General features: G+C 38.3%; 2 protein-coding genes across 2 annotated transcripts; one reads left to right on the top strand and one right to left on the bottom strand.

Annotated features, from left to right (window-relative positions):
• Window positions 1-998: 998 nt before the first annotated feature.
• On the top strand, window positions 999-3,114 carry LOC146623135 (uncharacterized). The gene is made up of 3 exons (XM_085365707.1): window positions 999-1,226; window positions 1,415-1,477; window positions 1,829-3,114. Exons 1-3 carry the CDS (start codon window positions 1,125-1,127, stop codon window positions 2,939-2,941), a joined length of 1,278 nt encoding a protein of 425 aa, XP_085221833.1. The 5' UTR covers window positions 999-1,124; the 3' UTR covers window positions 2,942-3,114.
• A 502-nt stretch (window positions 3,115-3,616) lies between these two features.
• Window positions 3,617-10,042, bottom strand: LOC146623134 (uncharacterized). The gene is made up of 11 exons (XM_085365706.1): window positions 9,815-10,042; window positions 9,564-9,626; window positions 7,301-7,726; window positions 7,034-7,094; window positions 6,319-6,454; window positions 5,999-6,094; window positions 5,479-5,771; window positions 4,967-5,190; window positions 4,481-4,681; window positions 4,177-4,366; window positions 3,617-3,924 (listed from the first exon to the last, which is right to left on the bottom strand). Exons 1-11 carry the CDS (start codon window positions 9,914-9,916, stop codon window positions 3,617-3,619), a joined length of 2,100 nt encoding a protein of 699 aa, XP_085221832.1. The 5' UTR covers window positions 9,917-10,042.
• Between the last annotated feature and the right edge of the window lie 9,263 nt (window positions 10,043-19,305).

Raw genomic sequence — 19,305 nt, 5'->3', positions numbered from 1 at the left:
TTGACTGTTAAGGTGATGTCAAGGCTAAGATCACGTCATTCACATTTGATTCACATCGATCGTTTGTTATTAGTGTAATTGGCATCTTTGTTGCTTGCTTGCTTACTTGATAAATGATAAAAAGAAACTCTAAACTCTATTATTAAGCTGAATGTGTCTCTGAGGCTGTCACACGATAGTAAATCATAGATAATACAATATTGCCCCATTATCAATCAAATTTCCGTACAGTGCATTCAAATTGACATATATTAGTATGAAATTAGGATACAAATATTTATACAATTATCTGTGTGGGAATTTTTTCTTTACCGCTGAATGTATTTATTATTATCTGTGAGCATGAGTGTGTGTGTTGCCACTTACAGTACCTAAATGTGTGCGCATAAACTATGCACTTGTATGGGGCGCCGTTTGTAAACTGAAACATGCCGAAATTAACAGCAACATTTTTCCACATTTAGCTCTAAATCTTACAAAAACATGTTTTTTTGAGTCATTTTTTACAACATTTAGTAAAATATTTGTAACTTTTCATATTTAAAACAGGATTTTAAATGTTAAATCTAAATGCTAAATGTTAAATCTAAATGTTAAATGTTAAATCTAAATGCTAAATGTTAAATGTAAATATTATATTTAAATGTAAATGTTAAATGTTAAATGTAAATATTATATTTAAATGTAAATGTTAAATGTTAAATGTAAATATTATATATAAATCTAAATGTTAAATGTTAAATCTAAATGTTATATATAAATCTAAATGTTAAATGTTAAATCTAAATATTATATATAAATCTAAATGTTAAATCTAAATATTATATATAAATCTAAATGTTAAATGTTAAATCTAAATGTTAAATGTTAAATCTAAATGTTAAATATTAAATCTAAATGTTATATATAAATCTAAATGTTAAATGTTAAATCTAAATGTTACGGGAAACTAAATATTTAGCTAATATGCAAATTTATTGTACGGGTCAACGGAAATACCAAAATAAAAGCTTCAAGAAAACCTCCCGCGCTAAAGTGTGCCGGTCGCGGTCAGGTTCTGTGTTTGCGCTCCTCTTACGGTCACTTTTGACTGCCATGAGCTGCTTCGACTATTCCCTACCAGCATGTCCAGCGATTTAGCTGAAAACATTGGAAGAGCCGTTTTGTCGGCCATCCAACGATTCAGCGGTAATGCACCCTCGACCTCACAAACGCCGCAGCACTTGGTAAGTTTATTGTATAGCATTTTGGACGGGTTGATAGCAGTGTTAGCAAAACTAGCAAAGCTAAATTACTTAGCTAGTCCTCAATTATTTCATTTGGTAGGCAGCAGACAGAGATCGAACATCATACAACTCTATTTATTTATTTGGTAGGTAGGTAACAGTCGTTCTTGATGTAAATGTTTCCTTAGGAATCCAGCAATGCACCTGGACCAAGTAGACCTGCCGTCTCCACTGGGATACCATACTGCTCGGTAGGCCTTCTTACACATATCATTTAGCTGACTAATTTCTGTTTTTTCTTTGGTGTAATATGTCACCTTAAATTAAATCCTGTCAAAGTAATGATTCTGATTCTACATACATTTCATCTTCTTAGGGGTCCATCACTAGCAGTGTCACATCACCACCAACAACATTCACAAGTTTTACGTCATATTTTATTACTGTTTTTGCTCTGAAGTGTCTTTTGATTGCTCACTTTCATATTTTAAAACTATTGATAAAATATTACTCTAGCTAATCTGTCACAGTACAATTGCCTCAAATTACCCATCTTTTGTTATAGAATTGTGCTCATTGAGATTTTCTGTGCCGTGTTCTAGGATGGTTACCAAGGAAGGCTTCAGATTTCCAAAGAGGAATTGGAAAATGTTCTTTCCCTGAAAACATCTTTTACTGAAGCTGCATCTATCCTTTCCATCTCCAGGCCCACTCTGTATAAGTTACTGCAAGACTATAATATCTCAGAGTCAAAATTCAATGTAATCAGTGACCATGAGTTAGATCAGATAGTGTCCCAGATAAAAACTGAACATCCAAATGTTGGAGAAGTGATGCTGATGGGTCATCTGCGTTCCAAAAACATAGTGGTTCAAAGATGGCGCGTAAGAAAGTCACTGCGGAGGGTGGACTCGGCTGGTGTTCTATCCAGGAGAAGAACTGCAGTTGCTCGGCGAGTATATTCTGTGCCTCATCCAAATTTCATATGGCACATAGATGGAAATCACAAACTGATTCGTTGGAAGTTTGTTGTTCATGGTGCAATAGATGGATACAGCAGGATGTTGATGTTTCTTCGGTGCTCCAGCAATAATCGAGCTGAGACTGTGAAAGCCCTCTTTACTGCAGCTGTTGGACAATTTGGCAGACCCCTGCATATCAGGACTGATCACGGAGGAGAGAATGCTCAGATTTGGGAGGACATGCGAGCAAGCAGGGGTGAAAGCTCTGTCTTAATGGGAAGTTCTGTGCACAACCAGAGGATTGAGCGTTTCAACCGAGACTTAAACAACAACTGTAGCCGCATTTATGCACCTATATTTTATGAATTGGAATCACTTGGTATCCTAGACTTAGAAAATGCAACAGACCTATTTTGCCTTCATTATGTGTTTCTACCACGAATCAACCGCACTTTGAAGGAATTCAAAGCTGGATATAACAATCACTCTGTTTCCACTGAAGGTAATAGAACTCCCATCCAGCTTTTTGCCTGCGGAACTCATGTGTCTCATCGTCACAACCCAGAACTTTCTACAGCAGAGGTCTCCATACCCTCCTTGTCAAACTCTGAAAGTAGGTTTGTCCCATTAAATGACAGCGATTTACAAGAGCTATATACAAGCATTCACCCTTTTGAAGAAGACAACAATAATGGTAAAACATTGTTTCAACGAACACAGCAGTATATTTTTAACAAACTTGTAAATGTGTGACCTCAACCACAGGATACCAGTGATGTTCTAAAGAGTGATGACACTTAATATTCTTAAATGCTGTACAGCAAATGCAGTTTTTGTACTACTGCAGAAGCCCCTCCCCTCTAGCAGTGATGCCTCCTGCCACATAAGGACTCAGAGTTAATGACTGACAGTGACTCATAGGCTATTCAGAAGGCTACAACCACTTTTAGTTTATGGGTAAAACCAGTTATTCAGATTGAAGTAAAGATCAAATTCACACTGTAATACAGTATAACAGTGGAAATTATCAACACGGAACAGTCAGTCTTTAAATCAATTCACAAGATTATCTACAGTATTGTTTTAATCATTGTAAAGTTGCAATAGTCTTAATAAATGTTGCTGTTAGATGTCTAAGTAATCCTGGCTTGTTCTACAAAGCATGTTTAGTATACTCTGTGCATAAACTGTTTTGAAGTGTCCTTGTTTAAAAAAGAAAAGCTTAATAAAATTATTGTATTACACCAGTGACTTTATTGATTTGTCGTTGAAAATACAGAGTTAGCATTTTTATAAATCTATTGAAGCTTTGAAAATTATTACATTTCAACTATCTTGTATGAAGCAAAGTTACTTGAAACTACAATTAATGAACAGGATTAGAGTTAACAAACCCACCATTTTAATTTCACTTTTTTTGGAACATGTTTAGATGGTGCTGAATAAAGCTCCATTCATGAGTGCTACTAAGAAGCAGTAATGAAAAGCATCATCATCAGCCATTGTTGTTTCATTCACAAAAAGCTGAAGCTCATTTGCACATGTGTGTGCAATCGGGAGATGTTTGCTTTCATCGTGAATGAATGTTATTTTAGGAGCTGGTTGAAAACCTATGGCTGGAACCTTGCTGCTCCCGGTGGCAAAAGCCAAGATGTGACCAGGCCTCAAAGCCTTCACAAATGCCTCTTCATCCTTGGTAAGAGTCCTTTCTCCAAGTGAGTCTCTCAGCTCTTCATCTAAAAACAAAGAAAAACCACCGTTAACCTGGGGACACTAAAATAGTTAAAGCTTGAGCTAACAACTAAATGATGGCTAATGTTTTTATAAAAAATACAGAGGTTCTGTCTTTGCCTTGCTTGTCAGTTGTAAGCTATCATACATCTTTATTCCTGTTTTGTGTGCGCGCATGTGACATAAAAAGACAAAGTTTTACTTTAGTGTCCCGAATTGTTTCATGGCCAGACTACATTATGTGAATTTCTGCTTACTTTCGACACACTGGAGAAATTCCCGAAATTTGACCACCATCAGCTCCTCTCTAACTCTTCTGTTGCTCCCAAGGACAGAATAGCTTGGCCTGAGAACCCCAGCAATTAAACTGGCTGTCAGATCTTTGTCCTCCCCCGATAGGTCAAGCAGAACACGCAAACTGGGGTTCTCTCTCAGGAGTGATAAAATCTAGACAGAAAAGTTTAAATAATGGTTAAATTCCAGTTTTAAATATAAAAAGTAGCTCACTCTAAATGATTATAAAATAATGACCAATTGATACAGAAAAAATATAAATCTCACTCCATAGTAGGACAAGCCATCAGTTAGTTGATCGAAACAGCTTTGCCGTTGCAGAACTGCAAGGTATAGAGCTGCATTTTTCACAAACAGATCTTTATTGGCCATGGTGACTGTGAGTGGAAGACCTTCAACTTGATATCGCCATGAGTCGCAGCAGCTGACTGCTTCCTCCAAATCATGTTGAGTTGTTGCATTTACAACCTAAATATTTAAGAAAAACACTTTAAATGTTTGTTTTTTACCAGTGTACACAAATACTGCAGATGGTTCATTTTAATTGGACTCGAAACGTTTTTGTTTTGGTTTATTTGGCTGTATTTCACCAATATTTTTTTTTTTTAACAAAAAGGAAACAAATTGAAAATATAATACATGGAATTGCCTCTAATAACCAAAAGTGTATTTATTATATATTATAAAAGAAGACCAGAAGACTTGTGAATATAGGAAATATTACAATATTCTTGTTATAATATTGCAATTCACCTTTTTCAGATTCTCTCTTAACTCAGGGTCACCTATATCATCCGGTGTTAGGTGTACTTGAAGAATGTCTCCTGACACAATGTAGTCTACTACATGTGGAGAGAGAAAGGCAGGTGCTTCTCCACCTTGCACTATTATCGTGGACAACATCCTGCCAATGGTTCGATATACTCCATTTTGCAAGTGTAGGATGTTAAATTTCAGTGTGCATCCATTTGGTGTAGCTGAAAAATAACACACAAAAAAGTATATTCTGTACAGACCCCAAACTGATATCTTGAGATTGACAGACAAAAATGTATTACTTTTTTTTTTTTTTACTGTTTCAGACACACAGAACATAACAGATTTATTATCTGTAGTCATTTATTAACTTGTTAATGTTCTGTCAAACAATGTTCAGATCAGGTGGTTGTTGCGTTTGTAACATTATAAAAACGAGTGTCGTCAACAAGCCTTTAGGCCTTGAGTAAGTAAGTAAGTTAGTTAGTTTGACTGTGAAATCCTATTACCTTCAAAAGCACCACTGTCCTGAAAGATGGCCTTCACCAGTAAACGGAAAAACTCCCGCCTTGGCCCCCCAAGGTCAGCAGCATCTTCCTCTGTATCATGTTCATCGCTTGCAAATGTGACATAAAGCATCTCACAGCTTTCTGCAAACTTGGGTCTCTTGAACTGACGCAAAGCAGTCGACCACACATTGGCTCGACTGATATGGAGTTGTCTTGTTCCTGGTGTAATGACTTTCTCACTATGAGCTCTAAGAAGACCTTCAATTTCTTCTTTGCTGAGCTTCTTAAAAGACCTATATAAAAAAGGGACAATGACAAACAGATCTTGGGGAAAAATGGAAATTTGCTGTACATTTGACTGAAGTGCACAGAGTTACAACATATAATTATGTTGTGATAGTCCATATTAAATTAGTCAGAAATGAGCAATTACCTTTGTAATTGTGTAACTGCAAAAAAATGATGCAAGTAAAGATGCAAATAAAATATTCAATTATCAAAGGTTACTTTCAAATCTTACCTTGAAATATGAACTTCACTCTGTCTATCAGACTCTTCTAGGAGGCTACGCTGAATTGCCTCTTCAAGAGCTTCATCTTCCTCCAGAAAAATAGGGCTAAGTAGATAAGAGATATTAGAAATCATAAAACATGTCAGCCTTGAAGAATTTCTCACACTACATCATTAAAAAAAAAAAAAAAAAAAATTTAATGTAAATCCTAAAGTTGCAGTCATTCAGCAAAAAAACCCCAAACATGCAAATTGGAAACTTGCATCAAAACAATATCCTAAACAACATCTAAAATGAAGGATTTCTTTAACCCCTAGACAACAGCTTACACAAATTCTGCCACATTATATGGAAACATCTGCTGTCCCTCTGCCTGTCCCTCATTTTCACTCTCTTGAATGCAGCTCTCTGTTTCCTGATGCTTGGCCTCACTTTCACCTGGTGTTGTAGACAACGCATGATGCACTGAACAAAGGAAAGAAGGTCAGCATGACTTGCTTCATAATGTTAACAGCCTTTATATATCCTTATATTAGTTTAAGTGAAAGTTGGGCACATATTCCTCCTTGGCTGTAATCACCTGTGATAATTCGTAAACATTAAAATGGTAAATGGCCTGTATTTGTATAGCACTTTTACTAGTCCCCCCTAAGGACCCCAAAGCGCTTTACACACCCAGTCATCCACCCATTCACACACTGGTGAAGGCAAGCTACAGTTGTAGCCACAGCTGCCCTGGGGCAGACTGACAGAGGCGAGGCTGCCATATCGCGCCATCGGCCCTTCTGGCCAACACCAGTAGGCGGTAGGTGAAGTGTCTTGCCCAAGGACACAACGACCGAGACTGTCCGAGCCGGGGCTCGAACCGGCAACCTTCCGATTACAAGGCAAACTCCCAACTCTTGAGCCACGATCGCCCCAATCGGACAAATTAACGATGCTCTCATCAAACAAACCCCCCAGGAATTATTACGCACTGCAGTAACAAAATCTAACTGGTCATCGAGCTTAGAACCTCACTAGGTTTTCATTCACATCACATACCTCGTCTTCTCCGGCAGACTGGACTTTCAAAGTCACTATCAGACAGCTCTTCTGGTTCCTCCTGAGGGAAAAGAAAGCATGTTCTACATAAAATCAAATACAGTTGCACCAAATCACTGGTAACACAGAGGCACATGGCTGCACTAAAAACTGTTTACACCTGCTGAAATTGCAATATTAATTAATACAATTAATAAAATTATGTTAAGGGAACAGACTCACTTTTTAGACAATAAATATTTCTGCACTGCAATATAAAATGTTTACCTGTGCAGGTTTTTGTATCCCTGCCATTATATAGAGGCAGGTGGTGGAACAAATCGAGCCAACTTCTTGGCCACCCCAAAGAAAACTGCTAGAAACATTTGGTTTCATTAGTCGTTTACATCCTCTAATTGTACTCAAATACTCAAAAGGGAATGTCTGGCCAGTTGACAGTGCAAATGTTCTTCTGAAGATTGCTGCTATTTCTTCTCTAAGTTGTGCTTCAGACCAGTCAGATGTAAAGGAGATCTTCCCAATAAGGCCATCTTGTGCTAGTTTTGCTCGTGAATCTCCTCTCGGTATGAGAAACGTTGATGTTGAAGACAAGGGCAAGCACACAACATCTTTTGTATAGTGTTTGCAGGTCTTGTTTTTTCTCACAAAATGTGAGCGCGTAGCATGAGCTTGAGGAACTGATGGAAGAGGAACCTGAAATGAATTCAAACACAGATACAGATAGACACCTATGCATTACAATACATCCGTAAGGTTTCTGTTATCTGTTCATTAAAAACAAACAAACAAACTGTAGACTCAGACCATCTTACTATTGTCTACCCATTACACAGAAAACTGAACCTTTTGTATCTTGTAGATTAGCATTTGGTGATTGTTGGTCAAGTTGGTGATTCAGTTCCCAGGTGCTCTAATCTAGAGCTCCCAATGAGTTTATCCGACTATGACTGTGTGCGAATGTTGGACAGAAAAAGTGCTTGTATTAATCTGTGCATGTGAATGGGTAAATGAGATCTGTTGTATAAAGTGCTTTGAGCACTCAATTAGAGTAGCAAAGGCCTGCAATTAGGTCAGTGTGTATTTGGACCCTAACAAGTTTTATTTTGTTGCCCGTTTACTGAAGCATATTCCAATCAAAATTATATCATGGACATGATGTGCAGACTAAGCTTTAATTTAGGGTATCCATATTAAAATGATGATGTCATTACCAATTAAGCAGATAAAAGGCCTGGAATTGATTTGAGACGTAGTGTTTGCATTTTGAAAATTTTACTGTGAACAGACAACATGCGGTCAAAGAGAACATAACAGAAAAAAGAAAATTAAGAAATTAATACAGCCACTACAGTGACCATCAAAACGATGAAAAATATTGACGTAAAATTTATTTTGCGACACCACAGAACAAATGATAGCGTATAATATGAAATGATAGATGTTTTCATATCGTCATATCGAACAGCCCTAATACAGAGGGTTCACTGCAAGGTGCAAGCCACTCATAAGCCTCAAGAATAGAAAGGCTAGAATGGACTTAACAAAAAAAAAAAAAAAAAATCTAGTAAAAGCCAGCTAAATTTTGGAAAAACATTCTTTGGACAGATAAAACCAAGATCAACCTCTACCAGAATGATGGCAAGAAAAAAGTATGGAGAAGGGTGGAACGACTCATGATCCAAAGCATACCACATCATCTGTAAAACATGGCAGAGGCAGTGTGATGGTTTGGGCGTGCATGGCTGCCAGTGGCACTGGTAGTGTTTACTGAATATGTGACACAGGACTGAAGCAGCTGAAAGTGTTCAGATACATACTTGTCTGCTTAAGTCCAGCTAAAAGTAGTCACATTGATTGGGCAGCATTTAATAATAAAGATGGAAGATGACCCAAAACATACAGTCCAAGCACCCCATGACTTTAATAAAGTAAAGAAATAGAATATTCTTGAATGGCCAAGTCAGTCACTGGATTTTAACCCAATTGAGCATACATTTCAGTTGTTGAAGACTAAATTTAGGACAGAAAGGCCCACAAACAAACAGCAACTGAAAGCCAATGCAGTAAAGGCCTGGCAGAGCCTTAGTAAGGAGGAATGCCAGCATCTGGTGGTGTCCATGACTTCAAGACTTCAGGCTGTCATTGCCAACAAAGGGTTTTGAATAAAGTAATAGAAATTATCATTTTATTTTCAGTTATTTAATTTGTCTAATTACTTTAGAGCCTCTGAAATGATAGGATTGTGTTTACAAATTAATTTTTCCCTCTCACATTTTTATGCATTCATTTAGTCCAACCCACTGAATTAAAACTTAAAGTCTGCACTTCAACTGCATTGGAGTAGTTTCATTTTTAATTCATTCTGGTAATGTACAGAAGCAACATTAGAAAATGTGTCTGTATCCAACTACTTATGAACCTGACTGTATATCAAAACCAGTCAGCTAAGATAAGATAACATACCTTTATTAGTCCCACAAGGGGAAATTTCATGATAAATGAATTAAATGATATGTGTAAGAAGGCCTACCGAGCAGTATGGTATCCCAGTGGAGACGGCAGGTCTACTTGGTCCAGGTGCATTGCTGGATTCCTAAGGAAACATTTACATCAAGAACGACTGTTACCTACCTACCAAATAAATAAATAGAGTTGTATGATGTTCGATCTCTGTCTGCTGCCTACCAAATGAAATAATTGAGGACTAGCTAAGTAATTTAGCTTTGCTAGTTTTGCTAACACTGCTATCAACCCGTCCAAAATGCTATACAATAAACTTACCAAGTGCTGCGGCGTTTGTGAGGTCGAGGGTGCATTACCGCTGAATCGTTGGATGGCCGACAAAACGGCTCTTCCAATGTTTTCAGCTAAATCGCTGGACATGCTGGTAGGGAATAGTCGAAGCAGCTCATGGCAGTCAAAAGTGACCGTAAGAGGAGCGCAAACACAGAACCTGACCGCGACCGGCACACTTTAGCGCGGGAGGTTTTCTTGAAGCTTTTATTTTGGTATTTCCGTTGACCCGTACAATAAATTTGCATATTAGCTAAATATTTAGTTTCCCGTAACATTTAGATTTAACATTTAACATTTAGATTTATATATAACATTTAGATTTAACATTTAACATTTAGATTTAACATTTAACATTTAGATTTAACATTTAACATTTAGATTTATATATAACATTTAGATTTAACATTTAACATTTAGATTTATATATAACATTTAGATTTAACATTTAACATTTAGATTTATATATAACATTTAGATTTAACATTTAACATTTAGATTTATATATAATATTTAGATTTAACATTTAACATTTAGATTTATATATAACATTTAGATTTAACATTTAACATTTAGATTTATATATAACATTTAGATTTAACATTTAACATTTAGATTTATATATAATATTTACATTTAACATTTAACATTTACATTTAAATATAATATTTACATTTAACATTTAACATTTACATTTAAATATAATATTTACATTTAACATTTAGCATTTAGATTTAACATTTAAAATCCTGTTTTGAAAAGTTACAAATATTATACTAAATGTTGTAAAAAATGACTCGAAAAAACATGTTTTTGTAAGATTTAGAGCTAAATGTGGAAAAATGTTGCTGTTAATTTCGGCATGTTTCAGTTTACAAACGGCGCCCCATACAAGTGCATAGTTTATGCGCACACATTTAGGTACTGTAAGTGGCAACACACACACTCATGCTCACAGATAATAATAAATACATTCAGCGGTAAAGAAAAAATTCCCAGTTCCCAGTTGCGTCTGCATATGGGCAAAGTCATGCACACATTGGTCTTTCACTGCAGATTGATGGGAATGAAATATTCCTTAATCTAAATGTAAATGGAAGTGAAATTTACTGGTGGGTTCTATGTAATTACCACTGCCACAATTTATTATACTTGTGTTTGTGTAAGGTGGAGAGCAAGAAAAGGAGAATATGAGAGACAGAAAAACGGAATTGGAGTGGTGGAGAAAATAAAGAGAAGAAATTCGAAGGCCTGTGGAAGGCCTATCAGAATGACAGAAAAAGAAAGGGGAATGATTTATATTTAGGTATGGTTTCATGCTTGAGCAAAGTAGGTGTAGACTCATGCTTAAGCGAGAGAGAATAGGAAATAAGAAGCTAGTCAAATCTCTTCAAAAGCGCCCACTGAGACAGAACCCCGAAAAAAGGAGGGGAGGGTAAAATATGGGACAAGGGCCAGACTTTGGTTTGGCTGAGCTGACAACCTGACTTAGATGCGGACCTGATATCATGGGCGGTGGTCAATTAGTCACTCTCTGGTAAAGGATGATATGTGTGATATATGGTCAGAGTATGAGTAGTGTTCTGTCCTGACTTGAACCCTGCTGGCCCCGCAGTCGATGTGAAATCATGTCAGAGGCAGATGCACTAAGAAAGATAGGCATCATTAAGGTGTGCTGCTGTTCCAATGCTATTAATGAGACCACAACTCTCACTCATACATATTTGTAGAAAGTGTGTACGTTTATTTGCGCATATTTTTCATTTAGTTTCTCACTGCGCGTTTGCATCTGTATTTGCATACGTTCGCTCAAGCTCCTTCTGCCATGTTCCGGTGGGTAAAAGTTTGAAGATGTAGTTTTTAATGCACTTCACCAGAAATTCATTTCACATATCTCACAAAATCCTCCCAGCACCTCCACTTTCCTCTTTTGCCCCCTACTCCCCCTCTGCAGCCCTCTCACCTCCCCTGGCTTACTCCCTGGAAGCTAATTAGCATATATTCTCCTGCAGATGAAAGTAATGGCCTTAGAGTTAGCACTGATATAGACATACACAAAACCAAATCCAGAATGGGTCGTTATCTGTCCTGAGTGTGTGTCTGCTCGGACACACATCCATTGGCTTCCCGGCCCGTTTTGTAAATTTCTCTCCTTTTGTTATTTGTGTTTGCAAGTCACTGCATGTGTGCCATGAACTTTTACTGCATCGATCAACCCCATACCTGTTCGGCATTGTGGAGCCCTATTCAAAATGCTATTCACTACATCAAAAGATGCTGCTGTGTCTGGCTGCCTGAAAGCACATGAATATGTTTCTCTTGTTTGCGACAGTAGAGAGTTGTTTAGAATGGCACTTAGGTTATTTATTGGAATATCAGTGGTACTGTGTAAATAATACATAAGGTCTGTTGATGGGTCGTTGCTTCGTCCCAGAGGACAGTGTGAAACACACGGAGGAAGCACACACGGCCAATTTCAATCAAACAGGGGAGCACACTCAAGAGTCCTCTCATCTACAGTTATTGTACTTCAAAGCAATGACAGTTAAGATTAAATGCGATGTTAGGGAGCGCAGAGGCTGCGCCACCCCACATCAGTAATTGTATAGGTGGAGAGGAGAAAAGGGGGGTTAGAACAGAGTGGAGTGAGTAAGGAGGACAGCTATCATAGCGGTCCAAGCTGATTTGGAGAAGCCCTTATCGGGCCTGGCTTGGTGCCCCTCTGCGCTTGGCTGCAAGCCACGCCAAAGAATGCCTAGTAGGGTCAGAGGAAGTGAGGTCATGTGAATCACGGACACACTTAAAGATCCACTTGGCAGCAAATGGTGAATTCATCACTGAAGGTCAGACATCCACCACCTAAGAGAGAAAGACTGGCGTTTTGCTGCACTAGAAAGCGATAGAAAGGGTCTATAAGGGAAGACAGGGAGTACAGAAGGAACGAGAGAAACAATTTCCATCTTTCTTTCTGTTGTTCTTTCGAAACAGAGAAGTGCAGCTGGTGCAGAGAGCAGTATGTTGCAGTAACATATAGCCCACCAAGGGAGCTTTATAGTGTTGTTCTTATGCTTGTGCTTAAAAGGAGAGATGCCATGCAGATAAACAGCAGCTGCTCCTCTATTCATTTTGTCCTTTCTTCCATCCAGATGCACGCACAAACACATTTTAATCTCAACAAAAGAATTGTATTTCTCAGAGAATTCAGCGCAAGCTTGTATCTGTGTATCTTAGCTCTGGAGTGTGTCATCCCAGTGGTGAAAGCTTTTGGAGCCAGAGGACCAGTACAGTGACCCGACTCAGCCTGCTTTAATCTAATCAGTCTCTTCAACTTCCTAATAGGCTGGTTTCCCAACAGTCTGCTCCACTGGGACAGATGCTGCTTTTATCTGTTGTACGGCTGTTTACTGATCAGGGGTCAGGAAGCTGCCTCACTGTACAAGAAACCAAAGCTCCATCACAGCACATTACATCCAGGCTTACAGTGATTAATGTGCTAGGGTTTCCACTTCTGTGTTTACTCTATGCACAAGCGTGTGTGTGTGTATGTTTGTGCGTGGCCTTTAATGTGCATGGCTGGGTCTATCAGCTGGACTTTAATCTAATCTGGTAGCAACCCTGCCACGGTGACCTGTAATGATTTAGAGCTGACCCCATCTCTCTAACTCAATACACTCGTTTCCACTCAGCTGCAGCGTGCATTTGTGTGTATGTGTATAAGTGTAAGATCAAGCTTGCTTATTTGTCAACGGCCTTGTGTCATAATGCCCCCTTAATCTCACCCCTCACATGCTCAGTCATCGATCTTCTCATTCATACACTTGAGTTCAAAAGCAGCTCACACATAGCCACTGTTATTCTCTGTCTTTCTCTTCCGTTTACTTCTTGACCTTCAGTTTGAGTTTATGGGAATAACCTCCAATCCTGTAAACAGGCCACAGCCACCCCCCCCCCCCCCCCCCCACACACACACACACACACACATACACACACATACACACACACAAACGTACATGGGTACACACAGATAATGGTTATTGGATTCATAACTGGGGAGACTCCTATCCTCATGCTCTCTGTGCAAGATGAGAGGCGGTGAAATGAAATTCTCCCACAGCAAAGCTCTGCTCTTACCTGGGATTTAGAAAAGCTCTTGTAGGGCTCTCTCTCTTTCTCTCTCTTGCTCTCTCTCTCTCACACACACACCTCAAGGCTAGAAGAGGAAGTACATCCAAAGACTGAGAAAAAGAGTGGAAAATAAGCAGAGAGAGCAAATGAGAGTCAGGGAGACATCGAGGGATTACAATGAGGCAAACTGGGAATGGTAGCGGTATGACAGGGAGGGGAAAAGAATCTAGGAAGATACTCAAAAAAACATGAAGTGAACTGAGTGTCAGACAAAATTGATCTGTCTATCTAAGAGGCTGAAAAGAGCCACCCTAGGTGACCAAGAATGGTCCAGGGACTAAGAGGAAGAAAGAAAAAAATAGCACCAGGGAACTTAGTCTTTGGCTACTCTTTCACCCTCCAAAAAAAAAAACACAAAATAGTCAAATCTTTTAAGATTTTTCCTCAAAACGATGTTAAAAACACCCCTTGTGAGTTTGCTGTTGTCATACCTAGAAAATAAAACAGATTATTTCACAATGTAAAATAACCTACATCCTCAGAAAAAAAAACAGGAAAAGAAAAACGCCCTGCAAAAAGAGCTGCTGTAACCCTGCAGCAACCCAGTTCATTTTATACCTAAAAGAAACTGAAACATTACATATGCAGTTTTATTTCAACCTGTGATCAGTTATACTTCAAAAGAATCAGTCTTCTGAGGTAACATGCAAACATGAATAGTGACAAAAACACAATTTGTGGTTGTCATAAGTACAGCAGTACAGTGCATAACTCAAGGAACGGTTCTCTTAAGAATCATGCATTGATTAAACTGAGACCACGGCAAGACAGTGAATCTCTCAATAACCTGCCCAAAGCAATTAAATGGCTGCCATGACTGTGTCCATAAAATACTGTGTTTCTTTCACAGATCATCTTTTCTGTGTTGTTAAGCGGAGTTATTAAATCGGAGAAATGATTTGTGTTGATGGAGTAAGTGTGGCTGGAAGAATCCTGTGCAGGATTTCATGGAGTTACTATTTTAATTATGTCAGAGCAGGGAGAACAGAGATGAGGTCTCAGCGGCCCTCTTGCTCTTCTGTGCAATCGGTCTATCTTTAAATTATCCACCACTCCTGTATGGAAAGCAGAGGGTTGCTGTGGAAAGGCGGAGATAGGAGGGGGCTTCTATTCTCTCATCAACTGCCTGATAGAGTAGTGTGATGACTTAACGATTGATTCCCCTTTCTCCCTCTCTCTCTCTCTCTCTCTCTCTCTCTCTCTCTCTCTCTCTCTCTCACACACACACACACACACACACACACACACACACACACACACACACACACACACACCACATATCTATCTTTCATGTGTCTTTTATTGCAGTGGCGGAATAATCTTTGTCATTTTAAAAACATCTCTCCCAAATATTCACAGTATAAAATCACCTTTGCATAATTTATACTTATGGGGGGATCCTGAAGTTGAAAGCAGAAGAAAATAACATGACCTAAAACTTCAGGGACAAAGTGTTGGTATAGTATGGGGGAAAAAAAAAAGGAAAATACCGACCTGATAGGGCAAAGACCCGAGGGGCAAGCACGAGGGGCACATGAAGAATGTTGAACGCACCTTCAAACAACAATCTCCAAACAGCTAAATCTCTGTTACAAGGATACAGTGAAGGAAAGCATTATGAAATCTGTCACCAAACCATGACTCACTCTCAGCAACCTGATATTTAACTTGACCCACGAGTCACTGCAGCTTATTCACCACTCTCCCTATAAAAGAAGGCCCGCCTTTTAACGGCTGCCAAAGCAGATGATCTTAAAGGACAACACCACTGTTTTTTTTTTAATTAAATATTTTATATTTACATGAAAGTAAATAACATTTTGCAAATGTTGCTGTTGTTGTTTGGGGGGTGAGAGTGTCATAGTTCTTTTCATTTTTTAATAATATGATAATTAATAAGCAGACACCTGAAATGTATCGAGTTTTCTAATCCATCACCTTGAACATCACGTTGACACAATTTTTTCTCTTTGTCATTGACTGGTATTTTCATTTACATGCAAATCAGAGGAGAAGAGCCTGTGATGCATTATCACGCTTTTGTAGGTTCTGCAAAAATAGTGCTGAATTAGTGCTTACAGTGATGGATTACACAATTCCTGAGAGTGTACTAAGTAATCGTCATCCCTAACTGCTTTGAATAGGGCGTGGTAAGCAACCCAAATGATGATGATAATGATTATTATCATTATCTGTTTCAGAGCACTCCTTCCCATTTAGAATTTCAATACATTTTAATTTTAGTTGATTGCTCCATCATACATATTCATTCACTGATTCAAAATAAGTTTGCGTTTTTAATGATCGTGGACTAATTGTGACGCAATCGTGCCACTATGTTGAAGTTACAATTTAGCCAGTTGAGAGTTTAGATTTTTCAGCCAACAACTATTCAATGTCCAAATATTTTCTGGGTTTGATGGCTGGCAGATTTCCACAGTCACCTGTAGTTTGATGACTTGTCTGCAAATACTCGCCAATTAATTGCAGAACCCTAGTGAAACTATAGAAAGTGTGAAACAAAGTTTTTTGCTGTGGCGCTAAGGCAAAACGTAATTTTTCCCCCACACTTTCAAGTTTTAAAAGCACTTGGCTACTAGTTAGACACTGTTTGCAGGATTACAATACAAACTATGGGTCACTTCAGCAATCTGCCAGTGTCGAAAGTTACATTGAAGGTGCAGCAGTCTCTTTGTGAACATCTCCCTTCATCTCCCCAAGAAACCACTTGCCACCTGGTCAAGGAATGCACATTTTTCCCTAGCCACCGACAGCTACAACTCTTGGACAATGCGTGTTATGACATCACGAGAAACCGCTTCATACAGGAGAAAAAAAATGTCAACAGAAGGACAAAGCTTGTAGCAGCAAAATCACTTTCATTCTTTTACTGCACTGCTGTCAAACTCATGTTTCTTAATTTACAACAACCCTTTGTGATCTCAAATGGGCAGTTTCAGTTTTACAACAGGGCAATAGCCCTAATCAAAGCTAGCAGCTTACCTGATTGGCTACCTCCCTCGACTTTTTGATGGGGGCAATAACAAGAACAACAAAGACAACAACAACAATAATAGTAATAATGTGCAATAAACATACACTCATTCTTTTTATTTATTAAGTTAAGTTACTGTGTTGTGTTGTGCGTAATGCCGACGTGGGACAGTACTAGGTATGACTGTGCAATGACAATAAAAACTTATCTTCAGAGAAACTACTAAGAAAACCCCCAAACTGATTATAAAAAAACTTCTAAATTTGACTGTTTCTTTTAGAGTAAAGTAGCATATTTTAATGAACCATCCATTTATAAAAACAGATGGTACCCCTACCCCATGTTCCTCCTTACACATTAGGGGGATCTATCTGGTCTGACAGCTGCTGACAATCCTCATTAATACCAGCACCAAACTAATGACTCAGGCCTAAGTTGTTGCTCACCTTCTATTCTTCATTCTCTATCATTAAACACTGTCTAGTTGTTTTTGACATTGTGGTCCTTACCTAGTGAAGTGCAGTTTGCATTCGGTTAATCTATTACAATCACAAAGCTACTGTTGTAACTCAGAGAAACTTGTTGGCATCGCCTCTTTGCAGAAGTGTCTTACTCTGGGGCAGGGCAGGCCATAGGTCATGTCTTTGTCAGTAGGAAGGCCATAAAGCTGACAATGATCAGACCTCTGGCTCAGATTAAAATAATAGTGCAGACATGACGTGATCTATTCTTTACGACATGCAGCACAGTGCAAAGTATAGTGAAAAGTCCAAGAATTATGCTGTTATTCTCTGTAATTTTCACATTGGGATGGCTGGTCGATTCGGCAGTGTCAGACATGCAGTTAAATTCCTCTAAGTATAAATTGTAAATATCTTGTCTTAACCAATTTTTCACTGCTCAATTCTAAAGTAGGGTCTGAATTTATAGGGCTCATACTATAAAGTGCTGTCCACTTCAAAGTTTTGCTTTAAGTATGTTTTTTTTATGCCAAAACCTGTTTATATTTTTGATACTGTGAGTAATACTTTCTGGAAAAACTTTTCCTTTTCCTCTTTTTTTACAAGTCAGTTGTTTAAAGTCAAAGGAATTTTATTACCTCCTACTTTATTATATTAGTATTTCAGCTGTTTTGTAAAGTTCAAAATGAACTTACTGCTGTGCTTTGTATTCAAATCTATTTAGAAATTTAGGACGTATTGTGATGTAGATGTAAAATATGAGTATGTTTGTGCGTGGGAATTTATTGTGTGCATGTATACACTTGCTTTTTTACTATAATTTGTAATCTATAATTAATCATTGGCTCTCCTCCTGATTCTGGGCTTTTTGCTAGCTTTTGTGAAAAGCTACTCTATCATTTCTCTCTCTTTTTCTTCCTATTTTTCCCAAGGGAAGTGTCTATTTTAGGAACCTGATGTTCTCTGACAGCTCTCACACATTCCTCCGTGGCATTAATGCCAAAAGAGGCGCACAGACACGATAACACATATACACGCACACATTAAAAGAGAAAGCGTGTACAGCTACACACAGGACTACTGGGTCTTGCTAACATCAACATTTACAGAAGTCCTTGGGTCATGTCAGCTGCAGGACTAAATTGGTTGCAGGACAAAGAAAAATCCTACACAATAGAAAACAATTTCCCCAAACATGCACAGAGCATTACCAAATACAGTATGAAAAATTACCATACAATGCAACACGGTGTGGCATAGCAGCACTCTGCTCAGAGCACAACGTCACCGTACAGGACAATAAAATTTGCTGCATTTTCCCTCATCCGTTTAGTATCGAGTGCAGTCTGGCTGTCTGTGTTTGGGGTCTGCCGGCCACAGTGATATGATATCTTGTCATAGTTTCTGTCATAACCTGTCAAGTAAGATTATGACCAGCTTCAGACATGCTATAGAAAGGGTGAATCACATTCTGAGGCTTTTTTTTACTGTGAGTGTTTGTGTCTGTACACATGAAAATAGGGCAGAACAATACAATATGATCATTAACTCTGTTCTTTTTTCTTTTTTCTTTTTTTGTGGTGAAACACACACCAAAAAAGGATGATACTTAAATGTCATTGTATAGCTCAGGAAGTCTAATTATACTCGTCTGCTGACACAAAGACGTTCCACTGGCTCCTTCTTTGAATCTCCATGGGTACCTGACACGATACGTGACCTGGACAAAGCTGGAGGGATTAATGGCTTTAGGACCGTGCGGACACACACCCAGACACATTAGCAAAAACACAATAAAGCACGTGCTCTTTTAACACAAAGGTACTCCTTTCACAAAT

This window comes from Diplotaxodon limnothrissa, linkage group LG11 (genome assembly GCF_057381915.1).
Source record: "Diplotaxodon limnothrissa isolate DT_005_m linkage group LG11, D_limnothrissa_male_GT1.1, whole genome shotgun sequence".
NCBI lineage: Eukaryota > Metazoa > Chordata > Actinopteri > Cichliformes > Cichlidae > Diplotaxodon > Diplotaxodon limnothrissa.
This window is presented reverse-complemented; position numbering and strand designations above follow the sequence as displayed.